General features: G+C 46.6%; 1 protein-coding gene across 1 annotated transcript in view; it reads right to left on the reverse strand.

Annotated features, from left to right (window-relative positions):
* BUD13 (BUD13 homolog) overlaps positions 1-24621 on the reverse strand; it is a 340704-nt gene that overhangs the window by 170914 nt on the left and 145169 nt on the right. Inside the window, exons 6-8 of the mRNA XM_069614500.1 lie at positions 23361-23629; positions 22509-22617; positions 643-781 (exon numbers count right to left, since the gene is read on the reverse strand). Of these exons, the coding sequence (XP_069470601.1) occupies positions 643-781; positions 22509-22617; positions 23361-23629 (517 nt within the window). The remainder of the gene's footprint in view (positions 1-642; positions 782-22508; positions 22618-23360; positions 23630-24621) is intronic.

The following is a 24621-nucleotide window of genomic DNA, read 5'->3' on the forward strand; positions in this document are numbered from 1 at the left end:
GGTTAACCTGTTTATATGTATTAAACACTAATTTTAAGATTGCTGCTATGGTTCTACATCTGGAACAGTACATTTTGAATCATGGAAATGATAGGACAATTTACACTGCCCCAATTCCCCCTTGGAAAATAATTGGTGGGTGAAATGGTTTGGGTGCAGCTTTGTATTCTTTCCCCTGCTAAATTTGAATGGTTTGTTGAATAAAATGAAATTATTGTATTTTTTCATCCTGGAGTGCCTCCAGTTTTTGTGCTTGGCCTTATATTTATAACTAGTACAAAGCGAAAGTCTGTGCATAAACTGCAAGGGAAGGCATTGTCACCATTTTCATTTCACGCGAAGTTTCCCTAATAGCGCATACGCTGTTGGTGTGCCCCTCTCCCGACCCGACAACATACAGGTTTATTCCCAACGTTTTGTAGGGATATGACTATGGATGCTGGTACAGTATCCCATTAAGTAAAGGGGATATCACCTGCTACATGGGACATGTCTATGTGTAACTCTGCCTCCACTGGCTGCCTTTCAAACCTGCCCACCTTTCACAGCTGTCACCCATCGATATTGCTTTCTCCTGTCCACTGAACATTCACCCTGTAGTCTTTTACGCCTCGTACCCCGGCCACTAGTTGTGTCACTTACCCTTTTCCCCATTGGGCATACTGCTCTTCTCTCTGCGACTTCACACCTGCAGTGCGCTTCTTCTCCTCACGCTCTGCCTGCAAGTCCCTCTTACGGCCGGACTTGTCCCGGAAAACTGTTGCTGCCGATTTTGATTCTTCTGTTAAATACATAACAAATAACAAGGCAAGTCAAATACAGCTCACAGCCCTAACGATCCCTTAATCCAAACATGGTACCAGTCCAAGCCAGTTCCTCTAACTAGATAGGATTCTTCAGTCTGGAGGTGGCTCACGCCATTGAGGCAGTTTACAGAGATAAGAACTACTCCCGTGAAGAAGCACAGTCCTAGAGATGGCTCTTTTCCAGTTTTCTGCTCACCGAATTATTTTGAAGCAAGGAAATAATGTATGGTAACTGGACAAAATGGGTGCACGTCTCCTTTCAACACATACTTATACCGCTGACCTCATTTCTCGCATTGCACCCTATGAGTCATTGTCCTTCCCTGGATTGCAGATACCATCCGTGGCTTGTTCGACACCACAGGTCACAGTGCAGGATAGGTCAGGCCATTGCCTCTGTTGCATCTCGCAAATGTATTCTTTTGTTTTCATACACTGCCTCACTGTTTTCTGGCCAATTTGAGGCTTCGGCCACAGCACAGAGCTCTCCCTCAAAGCCTGCTGTCAAATGTCATCAAACGGTCACACACCCACTATCCTCACTTCCAAAAGGGAAGGCTGCTCTCAGTCCCTGCTAGAGTGCAGACCACTTCTTTTGGGTGACAATCTAGTGCCTTGACTCCCTCTGCTCTTTTTCAAGGGGAATACAAGTCCTCCTTGTCTCGAGGCTGCTAAATCCCAGCCACCTCTGTGGGTGGAGCAATATTGTACTCACCTCTCCCTCATCATGCAGTGGCCGCTAGTATCTGGTGCAGTAGGTAAATACTTTCCTTTCTGTTCCAGCTCCCTGGGTCGTCATCTCTGGTTTCTTCTAAGACTGAACAATTTAATGTATGAAAAAAACACCTAAAAAAACACCTCCTCTGCTTTCTCTCATCCCACTGAGCATTGCCTTGCCTGACATCTGCTGCCCTAATCCTCACATTATGTAACCTTTCTCCACCCTATATTCTTGGACCACTGGTTATATTGGTATCTAAAGTCTCTAGATATCCACTTCTACAAACTCTACAGCCTCAATATCAGTCAAACACCAGAACCACCTACAACCATCACCATCCCCATCATGGACAATTCTTTTCAACTATTAGAAATCCCAGAAACTTAGTCCAAGTTCAGCGCTCTCCAGGGGCTAGATAAACCCTGCATACTCTCTTGCATTTCCATTGATTTAACAGTGAAGATCTCTCCATTCCCCCACCTCCCTCGTCCAAACACCACATTTGTAACCCATTACACCAACCCACCTTGCTCTGCTTCCTCCCAGCACTCCATGGTGAACAGGGTTACACCCCTCAGGTTTAGCCTGAACTACCCAAAGGTTTGGTAGCAATGGCTGAGCAGCCAGGCTTAGTCTAGGAGGAAGAGGGGCTTTAGTGAGGCACAAGGAACTCAGAACATACACTTAGCTCAAGGAAACACTTACAAATGGGTATAATATATATATATATATATATATATGACAATGCATTACTTACCGTAAAAGCATTTCTGATGGTTGTATCTGCTTAGATTCACATGCTGTGCATAGGTCCGACATCCAGTGGTCACTGCGGAGTATTGCATTTTGTTTTTCGTAGTCGAAAAGGGACGTCGACAAGGCGTGTCTGAAACACTATCCCTATAGTGACGTGCGTTGTACCCACAATCCCTCACGCGTCGAGGTCCCTCTGTTTGTATTTTTCTGCCCTGAGGGAGCCTTCTAGACGTGAGTGAGTACAGAAAAGAGAGAGAGATATAAAGGAAGTCTATGTTCCTTCCATCCGAGCGGGGAGGAAGGGTGGGCGCATGTGAATCTAAGCAGATACAACCATCAGAAATGCTTTTACGGTAAGTAATGCATTGTCTTCTGATGTTTGTTAATCTGCTTAGAATCACATGCTGTGCATAGACTAGCGAGCAGTACCCGGAGTTGGCGGTGGGTTATGAGAAGGAACAGTAGAGAAAAGGTGTCGTAATACTGCCTGTCCCACCTGGGAGTCAGATCTAGAGTGTGCATCTAGACAGTAGTGTTTTGTAAAGGTGTGCACAGAACTCCAGGTAGCCGCTTTGCAGATGGACTCAAGGGGAACATTTGCAATGAATGCTATGGATGCCCCCGTGCCTCGAGTAGAGTGTGCTCTTGGCCTAAAGGGCAGTTCTCTCTTAGCAAGAGTATAGCAGAGAGTGATGCATTGAACAATCCATCTAGAAATAGTGGACTTTGAAATCGCATCTCCTTCTCTTCCTGCTGCCACCGAGACGAAGAACTGATTAGTCTTCCTCAGTGGTCTGGTTCTTTCCATGTAGAACATGACCGCTCTGCGTACATCTAGTGTGTGCAGAGTCCTTTCTCCCAAATTGGAAGGATTTTGAAAGAACGTTGGTAGTTCTATAGATTGGTTTACGTGGAATTTAGAAATAAATTTCGGGGCAAACCTAGGGTGAGTGCGTAGAACCACCTTATCTCTGTGAACTGTAACGAAGGGGTCTAGAATAGAAAGAGCCTGAAGTTCACTTACTCTCCTGATGGAGGTGATAGCTATTAAAAAAGCAGTCTTAAGAGTGAGGTGTTTAAGAGATGCTTTGTGCATGGGTTCGAATGGAGAGCCCATGAGTCTGGTAAGTACCACATTAAGGTCCCATCCGGGAGCTGGGTCAGCTATCAGGGGGTGTATTCTCTTTACTCCCTCCATGAAGGCTTTTATAACAGGGATCCTCCACCACGACACCTTGAGTTGGGAAGTGGTGTATGCAGAAAGTGCTGCTAGGTGGACTTTAATGGAGTTAAACACTAGACCTGAATCCAAAAGGTGGGTCAGGTATAGAACAACATGTGTGGGAGAGCAGTCAATAGGGTTGATGCTTTTATTCCTGCATCAGATGACAAATCTTTTCCACTTGCTAGAATAGCAGTGGCGAGTGTTAGGTTTTCTGGCTTCCCTGAGGATGTCCATGCATTTTTGCGGGAGCTGTAGATGTCCGAACTCTATGATTTCGGGAGCCAAGCTGCTAAGTTCATGTTCTGGGGGCATGGATGCAGAGTCCTGCCCTTGTCCTGAGACAGCATGTTGTACGGGCAGGGGAGTCTCACTGGGGGAGATAGAGACATCTCCATCAAGTGAGCGAACCATGGTTGACGGGCCCACATTGGGGCCACTAGTATCATGGTTACTTGTTCCTGGTGCATCTTGTGCACCACCCTGTTGAGAAGGGGAGTCGGGGGAAAAGCGTAAACAAATTTCCCTGACCATTGCATCGACAGACCGTTCCCCTTGGATTGGTTCTGGGGGTACCTGGAGGCGTAACTTAGGCATTGTGAGTTTTCCAGGGTTGCGAACAGGTCTATTTCTGGGAAACCCCATTGTGTGAAGACGATGTCTTCGTGCAGGCGCCATTCGTACTCTTCGGGCAGGGGGAAATCTCTGCTGAGTCTGTCTGCCAGCAGATTGAGTTCCCCGGGTACATGTAGTGATAGTAGGAACATGTCCTGTTTGAGAGCCCACTTCCATATATTCTGGGCCAGCTTGGACAGGCCTGGAGAGTGGGTGCCCCCCTGCTTGTTGATGTAGTACATGGCTGTGGTGCTGTCTGTAAGGACCATTACTGTTTTGCCTTGTAGGTGTTCCTGGAAGGCTCTTAGCGCCTTGAACACAGCTAGTAGCTCCAGTAGATTTATGTGTTTGGATGCTACGTTCGGAGTCCACACTCCGTGAGCAGTCTGATGGGATAGGTGCGCCCCCCATCCTGTGAGGGATGCGTCTGTGGTTAGAGTGGCTTCCGCCGCGGGTGTGGCAAAGGGTTTCCCTTTTTCCATGTTTTCCTTTGTCCACCACCGTAGCGAGAGAACCAAGGCTTGCGAGACCACTACTAGATCCTCCCATAGTCCGCTGGCCTGACACCACTGGCTGTTGAGCCACTCTTGCATTGGGCGCATGCGCAGGCGCGCGTGAGGTACCAAATAAATACACGACGCCATCATTCCTAGCAAGCACATTGCTTTGCGTACCGTCACCTCTCGACCGGTCACATATTGAGGGATCTGAAACAGCATGTTTTGGACCCTCTCTTTGGAGGGGAAGACGAGGCTGTCCTTTGTTTGAATTAGAGCCCCTAGGAATTGCTTGATTTGACTGGGGTCTAAACTGGACTTCTTTTCGTTGATGGAGAAGCCCAACTGGAACAAAAGGTCTACCGTCTTTTGGGTATTGGAGAAGCATGTTTCGTAAGAATCCCCTGTTATGAGCCAGTCGTCGAGGTAAGGGTAAACTGGGATGGACAACCTGCGCAGGTGGGCCGCTGTCACTGCCAGCACCTTCGTGAATACCCTTGGTGCTGATGCTATGCCGAAGGGTAGCACTTTGAACTGGTAGTGTTTGCCCTCTATCATGAACCTGAGGTATTTTCTGTGCGCTGGCAACATTAAAATATGAAAGTATGCATCTTTCATGTCCAATGTTGTCATAAAATCTCCCTGAGAAAGCAGTGGGATCACTTCCTGTCGGGTTACCATACAAAACTTTTGGGGTTTGATAAACTTGTTCGCTGGGCGCAGATCTAATACAGGGCGCATGGTTAGATCCTTTTTGGGTACAAGGAAGTACACTGAATAAATACCTTCCGTTACCTGAGATAGAGGCACGACCTCTATGGCTCCTTTTTTCAGCAGTTGTTGTACTTCTTGGAGAAGGATGGCAAGATGTTCCGGTGTCATGCGACGTCCCCTCGGGGGTCTGTGGGATGGGGAACTGTTGAATTCGATACAGTATCCGTGGGCTACGGTGGAAAGTACCCAACGGTCTGACGTTATTCCCTCCCATGCTGGAAGAAAGGAAGTTATCCGGCCCCCGACCGGTGTTGCATGGGAGGGGACGCGAATCTTCCCGTCACTTGGAGTTGTTGGGGGCTTGGGAGCCTCTGGGGGTGGATCCCCGACCTCTCCCTTTACCCCGGCGTTGGCCTCTTTGGCTGTACTGCCCACTATTGGTCTGGTAATTGGTGGCAGGGTATTGTTGATGCTGACTTTGTTGTTGTTGTTGGCCACGAAAAAAACGTTTGTTGCCATAGCGTCGTCTGGTAGTGGGCTTAGAGATTTGGTCAAGAGTCTTGATAGTATCGAACTCTTTTTTAGCCATCTCTAGAGCTTCATCCACCGCTTTCCCGAAGAGGTTAGAGTCTTTCACAGGTTTATTTATTAAAGACGCCTGTGTCTCCGGTTTAAACCCTGAGTTGCGCAGCCATACATGGCGTTTTAGGAGTATTCCCTGCACCAGGGAACGTCCCGCTGTTTCTGCCGCGTCCAGAGAGTTTTTTACAATGCTCTAGTTGAAAGTAGGCGTGTACGTAAAGGCTCCGGTGCTTCCTCGGCGTCCTTGCGCAGTTTGGCCCACTGCGCGTCTGCATAGCTAGCAAGCAAAGAATTGTTGTTCGCAATTCTTGCTGAGAAGGCAGCCGAGGAAGTTACTCTTTTTGCAAGGGCATATAGCCTTTTGCCCTCCTTGTCAGGGGGTGCCTCACTGGTGGAAAGTGGTACCCCTGCCCTCTTTCTAGTATTAGATACTACTAGGGAATCCGGAATGGAATGTCCCCTAATGTAGAGCGGGTCTGAGGGTGAAGGAGTGAAAAGTTTTTCAATTCTTGGATTGACCCCTCTGATCAATGCGGGAGTGGCCAGCGAAGGGATGATTCTTCTCTTCACTGAAGCTAGGAGGGGAATGGTCTGGCTGACCAGGGGTTTCTCTTTAATTACTCTTTCCACAAAGTCTAATTCTGGAGAGAGCTCCCCAGTGTCCAGTTCGAAATGTGCTGCTGCTCTGCGCAACAGTGCATTGAAAGTGGGCTGATCGTCAATTGGAGACGTGTTCCTAACCGGTGAATTGTCAGGAGGATTTAGGTTTAGGACATCAGTGTCGGAATATACTGATGGGGATTGCCAGGGGTGCGAAGGTCCTTCTTCTGTGTTTTCTCCGAAGCCTTCTTCTATAATGTCTGGCCTGTCTTCCAGACATTCCTCCTGGTTCTGTCCTTCTTCATCGTCCATGAAATCATCCTCCTCCTCCAAGTATTGTTCCTCCCCAGTGAGGTCGTATACATTATGGAAGTCTGAGGCTGTGTCCACCTGGGGATCGACTAGCCTCGGATTTTTGGCCCTGGGGTCCTCCTGAGGCCCTTCTCTAGTCCTCTTGGGAGTTTGAGAGGTCTGGGTATTAATAAACCTTTCCATCCTCTCCATACAGAGGTGGAGTCTTTCCATGGTTTCATGGGGTACCCCAGAGCGGTCTGGCGGGGGAAAAATAGAGTCATCTAGCTGGAAACGGCTCAACCTCTCCCAAAGCGTCGAGGAAAGTGTCCCGTCGCCCTCCGAAAAGCCTTCAGGTGTGCTGGGTGACCCCCCGACTGAAGAGGGTAGTCTCTGCCTTCCTTCGGGCTTTTTCAGCGTGTCTTTCGACTTGTGCGTAGCGCTCGGCGTGTCTTTCGGCGTACGCTTCTGGGCATCGGCTACAGCGATCCTCGCCAAGCTCTCGGCGACTTGTTTGTCGGCGACTCGTTTGTCGGCGGAAGCTTGCGTTTTTGACGCTACGGGTGTCGATCGCTCTACGGCGGTATGCGCCTTTTGTTGATGCGCGCCGGCCGATGGTTTGGGGGCGGCGCCCTTATTTGCCGAAAGCCCAGTCGCTGGTCGCGGCTGCGGTTGCGAGAGGGGCTTCGAACCCGAACGGTTCCGAGGAGGCCGCCGGTGGAACCTGCGTCTCCTTGGGCGCCGAAGCTCTCTTCGTCTTAGAAGAAGAAGAGCCGTGGGTTGTGTGCTTAAGTGAGTTTTTGTGTGCGTCAATGTCGCCGGGGTGTTCATCCCCATAAGCAGGGCGTGAGCCGAGCCCGTTGGGGCCGGGGACAGACGACGAAGCGCGCGAGCGCTCCTTAGAGGGGTTTTCGACTTCCGTAGCGGAGGTCGTGTTATCGCGTTCCTCGTCACTGTCGGTGGTAGCAGCAGCGGGTGAACCTTCGGCCTTCGACATCGCGTAGGCCGCCCACCTTTTAACCCTACGGTCTTTTAGAGTTTTAAGCCGACAAGCCACGCAACCTTCCTCCTTGTGATCGAGGGGCAAGCAGCGGTTACACCGTGAATGCTTGTCCTTCCAAGTAAATTTGCCTTTGCAAAGCGGGCAAAATCTAAAGGGTGTCCTCTCCATAGCCGAGGTAATAAATCGTGATAACCACCCCAAGGGAAAGGAAGGGGAAAGGGAAAGGCATTCTCAGAAAAGAACCAGAGATGTCCCACGACCCCACTCTCCCTACTGTATATGGCCTGCGAGGCCAGGCCACGTGTTCGGCAACGCCGAAGAATCTCCTCCGCTCAACCCTCCGTCGAAGATCTTGCTCGACGGAGAACAGCTTCACAACTGCGTCGAGGGAGGGCGTATGTGTTTAATATTAATGAGAAAACGACCAAAGGTCGAGGAGATGAAATTTGCAATGTCTCTCGAGGAGCTCCGCGTAAAGGCGACCAGTAGCTGGGCGGAAAAAAACAATCTGAGGGACCTCGACGCGTGAGGGATTGTGGGTACAACGCACGTCACTATAGGGATAGTGTTTCAGACACGCCTTGTCGACGTCCCTTTTCGACTACGAAAAACAAAATGCAATACTCCGCAGTGACCACTGGATGTCGGACCTATGCACAGCATGTGATTCTAAGCAGATTAACAAACATCAGAAATATATATATATATATATATATATATATATATATATATATATACACACACACACACACACACACACACACACACACACTAAAGCTTATAGCATTCAAGTAAGGTAAGTAATATCAAACAATAATATAATAGCAGAACAGTTGCAATATTCAGAGGAAGATACTGCAAAATAGCAATAAAGGTAACAAATCACATAATCAAACCTCCTTAAACACATATGCAAACTTAAAGAAACTTTGATAACTTTGTATAAGTTTAGCTTAGCCTATCTTAGAAAGTCCAACCCTGTCTTAAGTTGGGTCTCAAAGTCAGAGGGGGCACAGAGGCACCAGTGACCAAGGGCTGAGGAACACAAGGCAAGAAAACACCAGGTATCAAAGGAGCCGAGTCCTTGCAGGTTGGTCGTGTTAGGTAAGATTTTCATATTAGTAATACATCTTCCTGGCCTGTGTCAACCCCAGAATGTGTTGCTTGGACCTGGTAACTTTTTTACCTTGTCCCTAGGTGAGTGTGAATCTTTTTCCTCTCTCATCTAATCTTTTACTCTTCTTATGGGTGACGTTTTATGCCTCTCCATAGTGTATGGTTGAAGTTATAGTTTCCTATAACTTTGGGGCTTAGGCTGGGTTGCACCTTTGGGCTCCGCTGTTAATTTCTCTTTCATGTATTTCGGTGAACTACTGTTCCCAAGTAGTAAAGAGGGATTTTCATCCCCTTTACATTTTGTATAAGTGAGCCAGCACTCCCCACCTGATGTGGAGTGCTGCAGGGATACAATGTATTCCCTTTTTTACTTACCTGGTAACATTTTGTTACAATTGCGGGTTTACATGAAAATCTGGTGGCAGTGGTTTTACCTTCATGACTTTTAGTCTTCATTACTCACAGGCTGTTAATTCAGCCTCAGTAATGCACAGAAGGCCACCATTTTGCCAAAATGCTGGGCTCCTTTTTTTGCCATTTCTTGTGTGCTTGCTGTTTCTTGAGGTCTCCCCCTGCCATTCTAGGCGATAACAACCTCAGTGGATATTTTGTCTTCGGTGAGAATCCTGGTGTGTAACCGGAACCTGCTGTAACCCTTCCTTCCAATCGACCTGGGGGTCCTGAACACTCCAAATCCTACACAGAGGCTGGTGAGATACACTAGACCCAAGAAGACCTGCATTTTGAACCATCCCATGGCATGCTGTGACGTTGCTGGGCTGCAATACCGCAATGCCCTGGGAACTTGAGCCATTGTGCAGTGCATGGTCATCCGAAGTCCTAATCCATCCGAAACTTTTCTGGCCTCCTCCTGGCTCTCCAGAGACACGATTTGAGTCCTCGAAGTCCCCTCACAAGAGTGCTGGACCAGATTAGCGACAAGAACCCGACCAGCGATATTCAGTCTTCTCCTGGCTCCTGAAAAGGGTGCCAAAACCACACAGCCGTATCCAGCCACGAAGAAACTCTTGCCTGGAGCCTTCCCTATTAATTCCTGCTGCAATTCCCTTCCAGTTTTCTTTCTTCAGTCACCACGACAAGGAAATCAAAAACCGGGTTTTCAGCTGCAGATCCTGAAGAAGTCCTACTGCAAACTCTTCTTCTGTGCTGAGGCACTGTATTGGCTGGGGTATTACTTACCTTAATCCTTTTGTGATTCCTGTGAAGCTTTGGAGGTGATTCATGTGATTGGGAATCCTCTCATCCAGTTCACCCAGCCCCATTGCTGGACTCCCTCTAGGGTGTCTTCTCTGAAGTCTCTGGACCCCAACTAACTCCAAAGTGAACTACTTAAGAGACTTCCTCAGGAAATGTGACTTTTTCTGCAACTGAACCCTATCTTAACATGGATACAGCTGGCACCTAGACCACTAGGGTCCCGCTTCTACCTCTGTGAGACCTCATGCAATAGACTAGGGAGTGACTGGATAAGAAAAGGATTCTGCCTTGAAAAGTATCACAAGTGTTTAAAAGTTACTTACTTGTGTAATAGTAGGTTGGTAGCTGTCCCTCTGAATTATGAGCAGTTACAAAAGTTCTTATTATCCTTTGAATGTGTTTTGCCATTCTTAAAAGTATATGGGATACATTACTCACCGTAATCGTATTTCTGATGCTTGTATCTGCTTAGATTCACATGCTGTGCATAGGCTGACATCTAGTGGAAGCTGCAGAGTATTACAGTTGTTGTTTTCGAAACTCGAAAAGGGACGTCGACAGGGCGTGCCAGTAATACTATCCCTAGTGTGACGTCCACTGTACCCATGATCCCTCACGCGTCGAGGTCCCTCAGATTGTTATTTTTCTAACACAAGGTAGCATGAGGTGTAGCGCGAGTACAGTTGTATCCGGGCAGATACGTATCAGACAAGCTCATAAGCATCCATGCGCCTTCTCTCCGAGGGGAGGAAGGGTGGGTCGCATGCGAATCTAAGCAGATACAAGCATCAGAAATATGATTACAGTGAGTAATGTATCCCTTCTGAGGCTTGTGGAATCTGCTTAGATCACATTCTGTGCATAGATTAGCGAGCAGTGGAAGAAGGAGGGGGGATGTGAGAAGGTTCATGAGCATGAGCGAATAAATGTCTTAGAACCGCTTGTCCCACTTGTGTATCTGTCTTGGAATGAGTGTCAATGCAGTAGTGCTGAGTGAGAAAGTATGTATTGAGCTCCATGTAGCTGCTTTGCAAATACTGTCTAAGGGGACATTTGCAATGAAAGCCAGAGTGGCTCCAGTACCTCTTGTGGAATGGGCCCTTTGGCGTAAAAGGCAGTGTTTTATCTGACAGGCAATACCACAGTTGGATACGTCTGACTATCCACCTAGAGATGGCATTCTTAGAGATGCAGTTACCTTCTCTGCCTGTCGCTATGGAGACAAAGGGCCTCATTAGGACCCAGGCGGTAAGGGGTTTACGGCGGCGTAAACAGCGCCGACCCTTACCGCCTGATTCCGAGGTCCCTTAGCGCCATGGAGGTTTTAACACCTGCTTTTAGCAGGTGTTAAAATCCATGGCGCTAAGGGACCTTATTGTTAATTACGCCACCGTAAATTACGGTGGCGTAATTAACGCCTTCCCCACTCCCATTATGCCCTATGGGTCAAAAATGGGAATGGGGAAGGGTAAATGGGTTAATGGGGACTTACCGCCCCACTCACCTCGGAATGGGGCGGTAAGTCCGCCAACCACCATGGCGTAAACGTAGTTTACGCCATGGTGGTAAAGGTACGACCCAGGCGGTAACTTACCGCCTGGGTCGTAATGAGGCCCAAACAGTTGATCTGTCTTTCTTAGCGGTCTGGTCTGGTCTACGTAGTAGAGGACCGCTCCCCTCACATCTAGTGTGTGGAGTTTTACCTCAGCAGAGCTCTTGGGTTCCTGGAAGAAAGCCGGTAGCTCTGACTGGTTTACATGAAATTTGGAGATGAATTTAGGTGAGAACCAAAGGTGAGTACGTAAAACCAGCTGCACTGAAAGCTTGGATTTCACCAACCCTTCTTGTGGAAGTGATGGCTACTAAGAAGGCAGTTTTATAAGTCAGGTGTTTGAGACTAGACTTGTGCATAGGCTCAAATGGGGGTCCCATGACCTTAGCGAGTACCACATTGAGGTCCCAACCTGGCGGTGGGTTCGAAATTGGAGCGTGGAGTCTCTTTACCCCTTCCATAAATGCTTTGATGACCGGTACCTTCCACCATGCAACCTTATTATGGGCAGTGGTGTAGGCTGACAAGGCCGCCAGGTGCACTTTTAGGGAGTTGAACACTAACCCTGCATCTAGCAAGTGGAGCATATAGGTTAGAATGTTAGATGGAGAACAATCTATGGGGTTGATTTGCTTAGTTTGGCACCAGATTACGAATTGTCTCCATTTGTCATAGTAACAGTGCCTAGTGTTTGGTTTTCTTGATTCTTTCAAGATATCCATGCATCTTTGCGGTAGACTGAGATGTCCGAACTCTATGACTTCAGGAGCCATGCTGCCAAGTTCATTGAGTGTGGTTGTGGGTGTAATGTTAGTCCATCGTGCTGGGCGAGTAGGTTGTACTGGCACGGGAGCTTGGTGGGATCGCACATCGCCAGTTTGCACAGATGTGGATACCACAGTTGTCTTGCCCACATAGGAGCAACTAGGATAAGCGTAATTGGTTCCTTGTGTAACTTGTTCACCACCTTTCTCATGAGAAGAGTTGGTAGAAAAGCATAAGCAAATTTCCCTGACCAGTTCATCCATAGGGCGTTCCCCTTGGAGCCGGGCTGGGGGAACCTGGACGCGAAGTCTGGGCATTGACGATTTTCGCTTGTGGCGAATAAGTCTATAGTTGGGAAACCCCATTGAGAAAAGAGGTGATCTACGACTTCTTCATGTAGACGCCACTCGTGTTCCTCTGGTAGGGGATCTCTGCTCAATGAGTCTGATAGAGCGTTGAGTTGCCCTGGAACATGTTGTGATGACAGGAACATTTTCTGTCTGAGTGCCCATTTCCAGATTTTCTGTGCAAGTCTGTACAGATTTGGAGAACGTGTACCCCCCTGTTTGTTGATAGAAAACATCACTGTGGTGCTGTCTGTTAGGATCTGCACTGACAGGTTTGTTAAATGGGGTTCGAATGCCTGAAGGGCTTTGAATACTGCCAGAAGTTCCAGCACATTGATGTGGTTCTGAGCTGCAGTGTGAGACCACAGACCCCAAGCTGTGTGGTGAAGGTAGTGAGCCCCCCACCCTGCACGTGAGACGTCCGTTGTGACCACTGCCTGTATCTGTGGGTAGTAGAAAGGTTTCCCTCTCGTTAGGTTCTCTTTCGTCCACCAGCGAAGATTTTGTACAAGTGTTGGCGAAACGACCACTAGACCGTCCCACTGACAGCTTGCCTGAGACCACTGTTTCGCCAACCACTCCTGTATGGGATGCAGACGCACATGGGGAACCAGGTATATACAAGATGCCATCATGCCTATTAAACGCATTGCTTTGCACACCCTTACCTGGCAGCCGGCCTGATAATGTGGTATCTGCAGTAACACATTTTTTACTCTTTCCTCTGAAGGATTGACCAATCCTTCCTCTGTGTTTAGGATAGCTCCCAGGAACTGTTTGGAAGTGCTTGGCACTAGGCTTGATTTTTTTTCTCGTTGATTGAGAAGCCCAATTGGAAGAGGAGGTTGATTGTTGTTTGGATGTTTTGTCTGCAAATCAGAGGTGATTCCCCTCATGAGCCAGTCATCCAGGTAAGGGTACATTAGGATTGCTCCCCTGCGCAGGTGCGCTGCCACCACTGCCAGTACCTTTGTGAATACCCTTGGAGCCGAGGCTATTCCAAAGGGCAGCACTTTGAATTGGTAGTGCTTGTTCGCTATCTTGAAACGCAAGAATCTTCTGTGCGCTGGGAACATTGAAATATGAAAATAGGCATCTTTCATATCCAGTGTTGCCATGTAATCCCCCTTTTTTAGTAGCGGGATTACCTCTTGTAGCGTAGTCATGCAGAACTTTTGTGGCTTGACATACTTGCAGGGCGTAAAACTAATACAAGGCGCATTGTTAGATCTTTCTTTGGCACAAGGAAATAAGTTGAATAAATACCTTTGTTTACCTGGTTGGTTGGGACCACTTCTATGCCGTCCTTTAATAGAAGCGTTGTTATTTCTTCTAGAAGGATCCGCTGATGTTCCTCTGAGTGGATTTTCTGTCATGGGGGGTGGTCATGAGGACGTTGAAGTAGTTCTGTGCAGTAGCCCCCTGTGGACAGCACCCATCTGTCCGAGGTGATACCCTCCCATGCGTGGGTGAAGTTGGAAATGCAACCTCCTACTGGAGATGCATGGGAGGGTACCTGGAGCGGAATGTCACTTGCTCCGAGGTGGGGTGCCACCTCGAGCTGGGCCTCTGACCCAACCACCACGACCTCTGCATTGTCCTCGGGGATAGCCTTGGGAGGCTTGTCCTTGATTATTCCAATAGGAACCTTGGCCTTGATTGTAGCCGGATCCTCTCTGTGAATTTTGGCCCCAAAAACAGCGAAAATTACTGTTGCAGCTTTGACCAGTAGGCTTGTTTGTGAGCTGACCTAAAGATTTTAAAGTGTCATACTCATCCTTTGCTGTCTTAAGTGAGTCTTCCACAGCCTTGCCGAAGAGCACATTAGGTGCCACTGTCATGTTTATTAGAGTTGCTTGTTTCTCTGGCCTAAAGCCTGACTGGCGAAGCCATGCATGCCTCTTTATAATGGTCCCCTCTGCAATGACTCTTCTGGCATTGTCAGCTGCATTGAAATTTGATTTGAGGAGACAGGTAGATACGCCCCTTCCGTCTGCTGCCACTTGAGCTAGTTGTGATTTAAGTGGCTCTGGAGCGGACGAAAGTAACGCAGAAATCTCCTCCAACTTATAGCCGTTATAACTTGCCAATAGTGTAGCGTTGTTAGCTATTCTAGTTTGATAGGCCGCAGAGATAGCGATCTTTCTGCCCATGGCATATATCTTTTTGCTTTCCTTATCCAGTGGGGCCTCGGAGGAAGCAAGGGGTGTGCCTGCTCTCTTTCTTGTCATGGTAATAACCAATGAGTCTAGTTTTAATTGGCCTCTTATATATAAGGGGTCTGATGGTGAAGGCCTGAATAGTTTTTCCACATGCGGGTTAACGGCCCGTGTTGTGTTGGATCGATTTTAGTAGTGGGATAAACTGACCTACTGTCTTTTTGTCCCCCAGTATTCGTTCAGCGTCCTCCTGTACCTCCTGTGTGTCAATTTGGAAGTGTTCCGCCGCTTTGGCTAAGACTCCATTGAGGAGGGGTTGATTATCGACAGGGGAATCGACCACTGGAGTGTCCCGATTAAGAGGGGAATCTATGGAGTACATGTTAGCCTCCTGGTCTGCGTCTTCATCATCCCCATAATAAAGTTCATCTGTATCCTCTTCATTAAGTTGAGGGTCAGATGTTTCCACAAAAGAGAGATCCTCCTGGTCTTCTGGGGTCATATAGATCTATAACTGTTCTTTGTAAGAGGACATTAGAGCAAGACCTCTTAGAAGGGGGTTGAGTGGGTAAGGCAGAGGCTTGAGAGCCGGAAGGGGCTGAGGTGGGAGGAGTGGAGTGGAAACTTTGAAAGTAACTTGTTTTTTTTTCATAAAAATTAGCCATGAAGGGCATTCTTCGCATAACCCTATCAATATCTTGTGAAGACCATTCCTTTGAAATGGGATCACAATAGGTTGAGGGGAAATGCCCATATCCTCATCAGTGGGAGGTATGATTTTTGGTCTAGAGTCCTTAGGTTTCTCTATGGGCTTGGATAATATTCCCTTTTGTGATGTCTTCTCCCTAGGAAGGCTCTTGTCCCTATGAGGGGTCTTAGAGGACTTTTTATGATGTTTTTTCCCCGACTGTTGGGCCGAGAGGAGTGTTTAACAGACTTGTTGGGGCCTGGTTTTATCAGACGATGAACGTCGAACTTCGGGTGTGGGAGCCGAGGCTTCGTCCGCGGACGACTGGCCTTCAGAAGGAGTTCTTCGTGCAACACCATTGCCGTCTTTCAACGGTTGAACCCTGTCGTGTGGCGATCTCGATCGAGATTGCCCAGAGGACCGGCACTCGGTGAACCTTTCAAGGGGTGTCGAATGTTGTTGAGTATTCGACTCATCTGTCGAATGTCGAATGGGGTTTATGTGCTTAGTGGTGTGTGCTTTTGTAGTGCTGCCGCCGCCGGGTGTAATCCCCACAACATGGCCGCCAGCCTGTCCTACGGGGTCGGGGGTCTGCGCTTGAGTAGCTGAAGCTACTCCGATGCCCTCGCCGTCCGAAAGTGCAGCGTCGCTGCCATCGCTAAAGGCTCCCTCTAACTCCATGGCCTTGAGTTGCCTGGCGTAGTGGGCCCAGCGTTTCGTGGAGCGGTCCTTTAACATATTAGGCTTGAAGAGCCTGCAGCCTCGACAAGACGTTTTGACGTGGTCTCTCTGGAGACACAAATTGCAAACTAAGTGTTTGTCGACCCAGGGGAATTTACGATTACAATTAGGGCAACATTTAAATGGTGCATTTTCAATAATTATGGGTTATGGAAATGGCAGCTGGGCGAACAAAGTGTAGGAAGGGGAGAATATGCATTCTAAAATGGCCTCCCTCCTCTCTCCCTACTGTCTGGGCCGAGGCCCGGAGCGGCCTTCCAAGGCCGCATGGTCCGTCGCGATGGTCTCCAAGGGGCAGTTTTCTTTCTTCACCGGTGTGGTGTTTTGGCAGTCGATGAAAGGATAGAAAGAAAAACTATCGGAATTGTATAAAAGTCAATGGCTTATTGCCGAAAGGAACTCTGCTATATGCGTCCGTCTAGCATGGCGAAAAAAAAATCTCAGGGACCTCGACGCGTGAGAGATCATGGGTACAATGGACGTCACACAAGGGATAGTATTACTGGCACACCCTGTGTCGGCGCCCATTTTCGAGTTTCAAAAAACAAACTGTAATACTCCGCAGCTTCCACTAGATGTCGGCCTATGCACAGCATGTGATCGAAGCAGATTCCACAAGCCTCAGAAATAAGGTTACTTTACTCACCTGTGAACTGCCCCCCCCCCTTCCCAGAAGTAATGCTGTTGGCTTCACCTAACTGTTTCTTTCAGAGAATAAGTGCATACGTTTACTAACTGGCTCTTGCTTCCCTGACCTGCTGTATAGCCCGTCTAGAACAAGTCTGCCTTGAGTCTTACCTACCTTGAATAGCTGTGTGCTATTCTTAATAAGTGTAGTGTGGGTATAGCTGACCTTAGTCTGCTGTGTGCAATCCTAAAAATAGTGTAAAGAGTTATTGCTTACCTTAGTCTGTGTCCCACTGATCTGAAAAACAACTGTAGTAGTTTTATTACATTAGGTCTTACTCAATTGGGATAACTGAGGGTTAACCTGAATGTAGTTATAGGTTCATACTATTCCATGAATTTGTGTTCCACTATTCAGAAAAAATATCCTGGTAACAGGGTTGGTTTACTAAGTGGTTTGCAAAGGTAGCGGGCGCCCCTCTCTCGACAGAACAAGGCCTGATAACCTGTTCAGTGGTTATTAACCACTTGAGAGTTCGCAGCCACTGCTTTTACTCACTGTGCCTTTCACAGATGGGAAATATCCATTTGCATATCAGTCTTTGTCCTGCCCAGGGGCAGTCCAGCACCGAAATGCAATGGCAATTCCAACCTGAACAAGAGTACCACCAGCAACCCCATACACGTGTTTCACCCTTGTTGGGGATCATCAGTGAGGTGAAGCTGATGCCTCTCTAAGCACAGTGAGAGGGAGACCACGTCTGGTTGCCCCCAGGAGACCTAGGGTTACCAATCCCAGGTTCCTTGAAATTTAGTTTGCAAAGGTAGCGGGCGCCCCTCTCTCGACAGAACAAGGCCTGATAACCTGTTCAGTGGTTATTAACCACTTGAGAGTTCTCAGCCACTGCTTTTACTCACTGTGCCTTTCACAGATGGGAAATATCCATTTGCATATCAGTCTTTGTCCTGCCCAGGGGCAGTCCAGCACCGAAATGCAATGGCAATTCCAACCTGAACAAGAGTACCACCAGCAACCCCATACACGTGTTTCACCCTTGTTGGGGATCATCAGTGAGGTGAAGCTGATGCCTCTCTAAGCACAGTGAGAGGGAGACCACGTCTGGTTGCCCACAGGAGACCTAGGGTTACCAATCCCAGGTTCCTTGAAATTTAGTTTGCAAAGGTAGCTGGCGCCCCTCTCTCGACAGAACAAGGCCTGATAACCTGTTCAGTGGTTATTAACCACTTGAGAGTTCGCAGCCACTGCTTTTACTCACTGTGCCTTTCACAGATGGGAAATATCCATTTGCATATCAGTCTTTGTCCTGCCCAGGGGCAGTCCAGCACCGAAATGCATTGCCCATTGCCCCAACCAGACGTGGTCTCCCCTCTCACTGTGCTTAGAGAGGCATCAGCTTCACCTCACTGATGATCCCCAACAAGGGTGAAACACGTGTGTGGGGTTGCTGGTGGTACTCTCGTTCAGGTTGGAATTGCCATTGCATTTCAGTGCTAGACTGCCCCTGGGCAGGACAAAGACTGATATGCAAATGGATATTTCCCATCTGTGAAAGGCACAGTGAGTAAAAGCAGTGGCTGCGAACTCTCAAGTGGTTAATAACCACTGAATAGGTTATCAAGTCTGTTCTTTCGAGAGAGGGGCGCCCGCTACCTTTGCAAAATTGGTTTACTAAGTGGGTTCTTAACTGAGTGTCACTGCATGACTGACAGAGTTTACTAACCTTGACTTACTGTAAAGTAATCTAAAAGTAACGTGTGGTTTTAATCACCCTGAATAGGTGTGTTCTATTCTAAATGTGCATGATTAGTTCTGACTTACCTAGAAATACTGTTAGTGATTCTAAACAAGGTCTATGCTTTAGTCTGTGTACCTTCAAGCATTGTGTTGTGTTTATATAATGTGTTTAAGATTCTATGACAAAGTTGACAAAGTACTTATCCACCAAGATTGACCTTGGCCTATTTATATCTATAATAAACCTTTATTTTGTATAATACTTAAGTGTTTCTGATGAACCATGTGTATGCTACAGGTTCTTTGTATCTTTCTACAGCCCTCTCTCCCTCCTATGATAAGCCTGGCTGCCCTGTCTACGCTACAAAATACTCCGGTGGTACAGCATTATACTAAGAGTGGTGTTTTGATTGTCTCAGTTGTATAGTTTTACTAAGCCGTTAGTTGGACTTCAGAAAAACTCTCCCAACAATGTTGGCAGAGGTGGGATATGTGTAGGCTGGATTACATTGACTCTTGAGATACTGTGACTTCAAAGAAACCATCCGTTAGGTTTGGTTTAACCAAGGGAGTGTACCGAGACTAAACACAAAAGCAACTCTATGGCCTGCTTTAGGCCTTAGCACTACTTACATGCATCATTGCAAGAATTGATTGTATTGAGCAAGATATGTGGCCTCAATCATAAAGGAAGTAAGACTGACTTACTACAAAGGCTGTGGGACAATACGATGTTATGCCCCTCACCGAAGTACACTAATGATGAGAGTGAGGATGATGAGGGTTCAGATAGCTGTCCAAACTCCTCCGGAAAGGAGTATGAAGGATCTGATGAAGTGGATGTTAGTTCACCCCCCTCTCCTTCTCCTCTATCTACCTTACCTTATTAACCATAATGTTAACTCAGTTCACAGCCTATGTGATAGTATTAAAACATTGTTCCATTGTGGAATGTCAATAACAAATTGATGCAATTCAAGGTGTGGAGGAGAAATAAATTGATCCTGGCACATGGACCAAATGACAATAAGAAAACTAAAAAGTTCCAATCAATTAGGGAATTCCCGTCCTCTGCACTCTATCACTAGTTTATGGCAAGCCAAGCAATTAATGGTCAATTTAAACAAACTCTCTGTAATGTGCCAACACTTAAAGTGAGTGCTAGTTTGAGATTTAGTCTATTGTACAATTCTTTTTGTAGATATCCTATGTAAATACCAGACATCTCTGAGGAAATCAATTTTTAAAAAAACAAATCTTTATTCAGAAAGTGACCCATCGTGTTTCGAGAAATCTTCTCTTCATCAGGGGTCTTGAGGCACTAATTGATTTACAAAATGATCAATAACATCAATACATCTTATGTCTTACACTTATAAATGTTCACTTACTATTACAACAAAGTATAATGTAATAACAGTAAGCTGATGCTAGTTATATTGTAATGCAGATCAAATTTCAAAAAGGACTAACCAAATTGTTTCTAAATATCCATTAAAATTGATGTGTGATTAGAAGATCATGGACATTTCTTTTATCCAATCATGTATCATTATACAAGCAAAAAGACAACTCTTGTGAAAATTGATAGTACGAGATCAAGGTCATTCTTTTTATGATGGCAATCAACATTAATCAATCCAAGAATCACATTTAAAACAAACTGATGATAGGAGAAATATACCTACAAAGTATCAACCATGAAGACGGACTCAGAATTCTACCATGTTCTCACAGTCATCGGTATTCTATGTCCCATTATGTTCACCTAAGAGGATTATATCTCTGTTATTGTGTACAGTTACCTTACTAATCTCTAAAAAGGTGCACTAGATGCTCTTACTCACCTCGCCCCTTTGAGGTGTGAATATATATACCATACGCTAAGGAGATCCTGCAGAAGATCAGTCCTAAGAGAGATCATGGACCGTCTGTCTTCCTTCCGAGACTTGCGCCTAACCGAGCTGGAGTCTTCGTTACTCCCCTCGTGTCCCGGGACTCACCAGCCACAGAGTTCAGAGAGTGCCTCCCTTCCTGCTGCATACATGGCCATTGATAACCACTTCTGCTACTACTAGTGCCACTCCTCATCTGCACCGGAGGAGGATTTAAATAGTCACAATTACCGCCCAGGTGTAGAACACTAGACTGCGTTTTGCAGTTCTGTGCCTCCAAGCTACTCTTCCTCGTCACAGTACCTATAGCATTATGGGACTTGAAGTCCCCAAAATTCTGATTATTCTCAATGTCAGTAGGGAAGTTTTTCAGAGAATTCTCCCAATTCTCCTGACCTGAATCCCCTCCCATGTGATCCTCCTGCAGAACACCACCCCCAGGGTCAGGAAGCGTCTGCCTTTCCCTGGCCAGGCCAGGGTTGGTGGGATGAGCCCCTGTGATTCATCACGCTGGCCTCCCTCATCCAAGTTCAGCATTAGAAATCCACTGCATTATTGCCACCGCCATCTTCCTCGTCACAGTACCCCATTAATTCACCTCTTTACCTCGTCTAACTACTCCATTTCACGTGCCTCATTCTTCTGCTTCCCAGTACCCCAATAATAATCCACTGCATTACCCTGCCCCCCTCTTCCTCCGCCCAGTACTCCTTGGCATTGCCATACCTCCCTCTTCCTCGTTCCTGTATCCCATTTGTGTTCTCTCTCTCTCTCTCTTTCTCTCTTTCTCTCTCCTCCCCCCCCCCCCAACTCCCCCGTCACACTTCTATAATACCCCACCTCACTTTTGCTCGTCCCAACAACCCATTAGTAATCTGGTGCATTACCCCCACCTCTCTGTTCCTCATCCCAGTACACCATTATTAAATCTGTTGCATTACCCCCACTTCCCCATCCACACACCAGGACCCCATCAGTAATACATTGGATTACCCCCACCACCCCTTCCTCATCACAGTACACCATTAGTAATCTATTCTTATCTAGTGGACAAAATGAAGATGAAATGCTTGAAAAACCCCATGTTGTGTAGCTTAACACATATTGATAACAAAGGATATGTTATCAGAAGGAAAAAAGGTAAAATTACAGGTGGTGGGAGGCACAGTATAACAAAACCCTTGAAATTCAGGGAAAAAGCTTTAGTTGAAGTGATGTTAATGTACAGATTTAATGCAACAAAACCCCTGAAATTCGCATGTGTTGGATCCTACGCTGCCTTAACTATGAGGCCCCACTGCGCAGCCTGCAAGCATACTGATGACATCACATATGATATTACTTTTGGCAATACACACCATGGTGTGTATCAACATGTACTGAACTCTATAAACCCTTGTCCTAAATCATAGCTCATTGTATTGCATACGGTGTACCCAACATGGTTGTTATCCACATCTCTTAAACCTGGAAGGTATTGATAAACATTATCTTCATAAATACTCTCTCTGTACCTTATCTTTAGCTCTGTAGAACTTTATGTGATATCCTGTGTGCTCATGCCCAGTACAAATCCCATAGTACATCTGAGTATAGCCTTGGCATTTTGCCATGTTACCAATAGATGAACCACAGTAGCAATAGGGGCTTCTGCTTTGCACGCTCTCTAACAATTTTCAGCCCTTAACATAAGGCTGGAAAGAAATCTACACTCATAAAAAATGATGGATAAAACATGTATGCCACATCATGCCTATCCCAAGGAATCCTGTCAAAGTGGTCCTAGGCCTGCTTCCATATCCAATATTTCTTTAAAATCGCACTTATGAGACATTACCTTCTAAAGGCTTATTTTCTTGTTCCTTCCTTCTGGAGTCTTTCTTTTCTTTCCTCAGAATGTCCGCAGACACCAAACCTGCTTTCCCACCAGAAAGCATCTGACTAGCCTGTTAAGAGAAATCATTTAGAGAAAGACACGTAAATCAAACAAGCATATTATATTGATACCTAGTATCTGCTCCCTTGCTTGGCAAGCAAACCATATGTTTGTTATGGGTTGATTCCAGCCACAGCTTGTCCTGCTTCTGCAGACGCACCTAATTTCTTAGTGTTTACATTCCATGTCCCACTACCGCAAGAGTTTCTATACTCCCCTTCTTTTCAGCACTGTTAACCCAGGATCAAAGGAGCAAGGAGGTCCTATTATGCAGTCCAAGTAACAGGTATCTTTTGAAAACAGCTTCAGAATCAATTTCTGCTTCCATTTTCATTGACCATAAATACTGCATTACATACACAAATTTGGGCCAATGTAAAATTTAAATGCTACAAAAATGTGCCCAGCACACCAATTTCTTGCTAAATTTTTCATTAGGATTTTGTGCATTTTTGGTTAGACTACGACAATTATCATGGTCTCTGGAGGATAGCTCAGGGGCAACGTGCTCGCCTTGAAAGCAAAGCGGCACGGAGCAACACATGTTCGATCCCCCGGTCCGCACTTAGAAACATCTGGGTATTAAGCGCGTTATAAATACTCTATTATATCATATCATATATAAGCTGTGTCATAACATTAGATTTTTTTTGTATTCGCAATTTAATGTAGTTCTTTTACAGCAGTAACCGTTAATTATTATTCCGTGTCATGAGAAAATGGCAGCATATTTGTCAGGAGTGAAATGCCTACCTGAGAACTACGCCCTTGCTGCCTCAGAGGAGAGTCCTTGGCACTCTGAGCTCTACGCGGTGGAGACAGATCAGAGTCAGAAGACTTCTTTTGGGTTCTTCGTCGGGGCGAAAGGTCTGAATCCAAGCGCCAGCGCACTGCACTGATAATGTCTTGTCTTCTTGGAGGGGACAGGTCGGAATCGGAGTCCGAACGTTCTGCAGGTCTCTTGCGCAATGGAGAAGCCGATACAACACGTCGCTTATGTCCATTGGGGGATGTAGGGAGCCCTACAAAAAGGGAAGAAATAAAATTAATACAACAGATTTTAATCAGAGGGCAAACAGGCAATGTCCGCAGAGAAAGCAAGTTAGTGGTGGGAACACAGTGACCTAATTGCGATTAAAATAGTTTCATCTAATTAGCTCACAAAAAGGAGTGTTGCCAACTGTCCCAATACATTCTGTGTCCAACACTATTCACAAGAGCAATATTGATTTTAAAAGAAGCATCAGTAAAATATGTAATGATTCCACCCATCAGGGGTTCCTCCACTTCCAACAAATGTTGTGCTGCAAGTTTAGCACAAATCTGTGTTGGGAGGAGAATCCAACATTGTTCACTATTTTTTAGGAGTGATACTAACATAGTTTTATGACCAACCAGGAAATATATCAACTAACAATCAGAGGGCCCTGAATGCATGCCTTATCTACTATTGGTTAGGGCCAGCAATCAGAAGCCTCAGATCAGCTGTGCATACAGCTGTCCCCACCACACCCTCCCCTGCCCTCTGTGGCTCGATTTACCTCTACATTCTCAACTGCATTCCATCTCCTCGCTCCCCTCCAAACTTCCCTCACTCGAGTCTCTGATGGCCTCTATATCTGTCTCACCTCCATGTCACCTGCCATTGAAATGGCAAAGGGGCTCAGAGCAGCTCCATTCACCATGTCATGCAGCTATTTTTTGTAGTTGTTTCTTTGACGTGTGAAATGGCTGGCACACTATGCCCACAGTTTCACTTGCAAAAAAAAACAATCAGTACCCTGGGCTTTATCTGGCATACTAATAGCATTATCCCCCCTAGACGGGATGCTTTACCAGCCTGTAATGCAGCCCTTGGCCTCGATGAAGGCTCTCGCTGGCTCTTACCATCCACCGTCTCAGGGTTTAATGATTAAATAAGATGTTCCAAACTAATAAGTAGAATGTTTAGTGAACATTCAAAATTCTCAGGCTCATTAATTGGGCAATACTGGCACCTGGGAAAGGGACACCA

The sequence above is a fragment of the Ambystoma mexicanum genome, chromosome 9 (genome assembly GCF_040938575.1).
Source record: "Ambystoma mexicanum isolate Mex_15411 chromosome 9, UKY_AmexF1_1, whole genome shotgun sequence".
NCBI lineage: Eukaryota > Metazoa > Chordata > Amphibia > Caudata > Ambystomatidae > Ambystoma > Ambystoma mexicanum.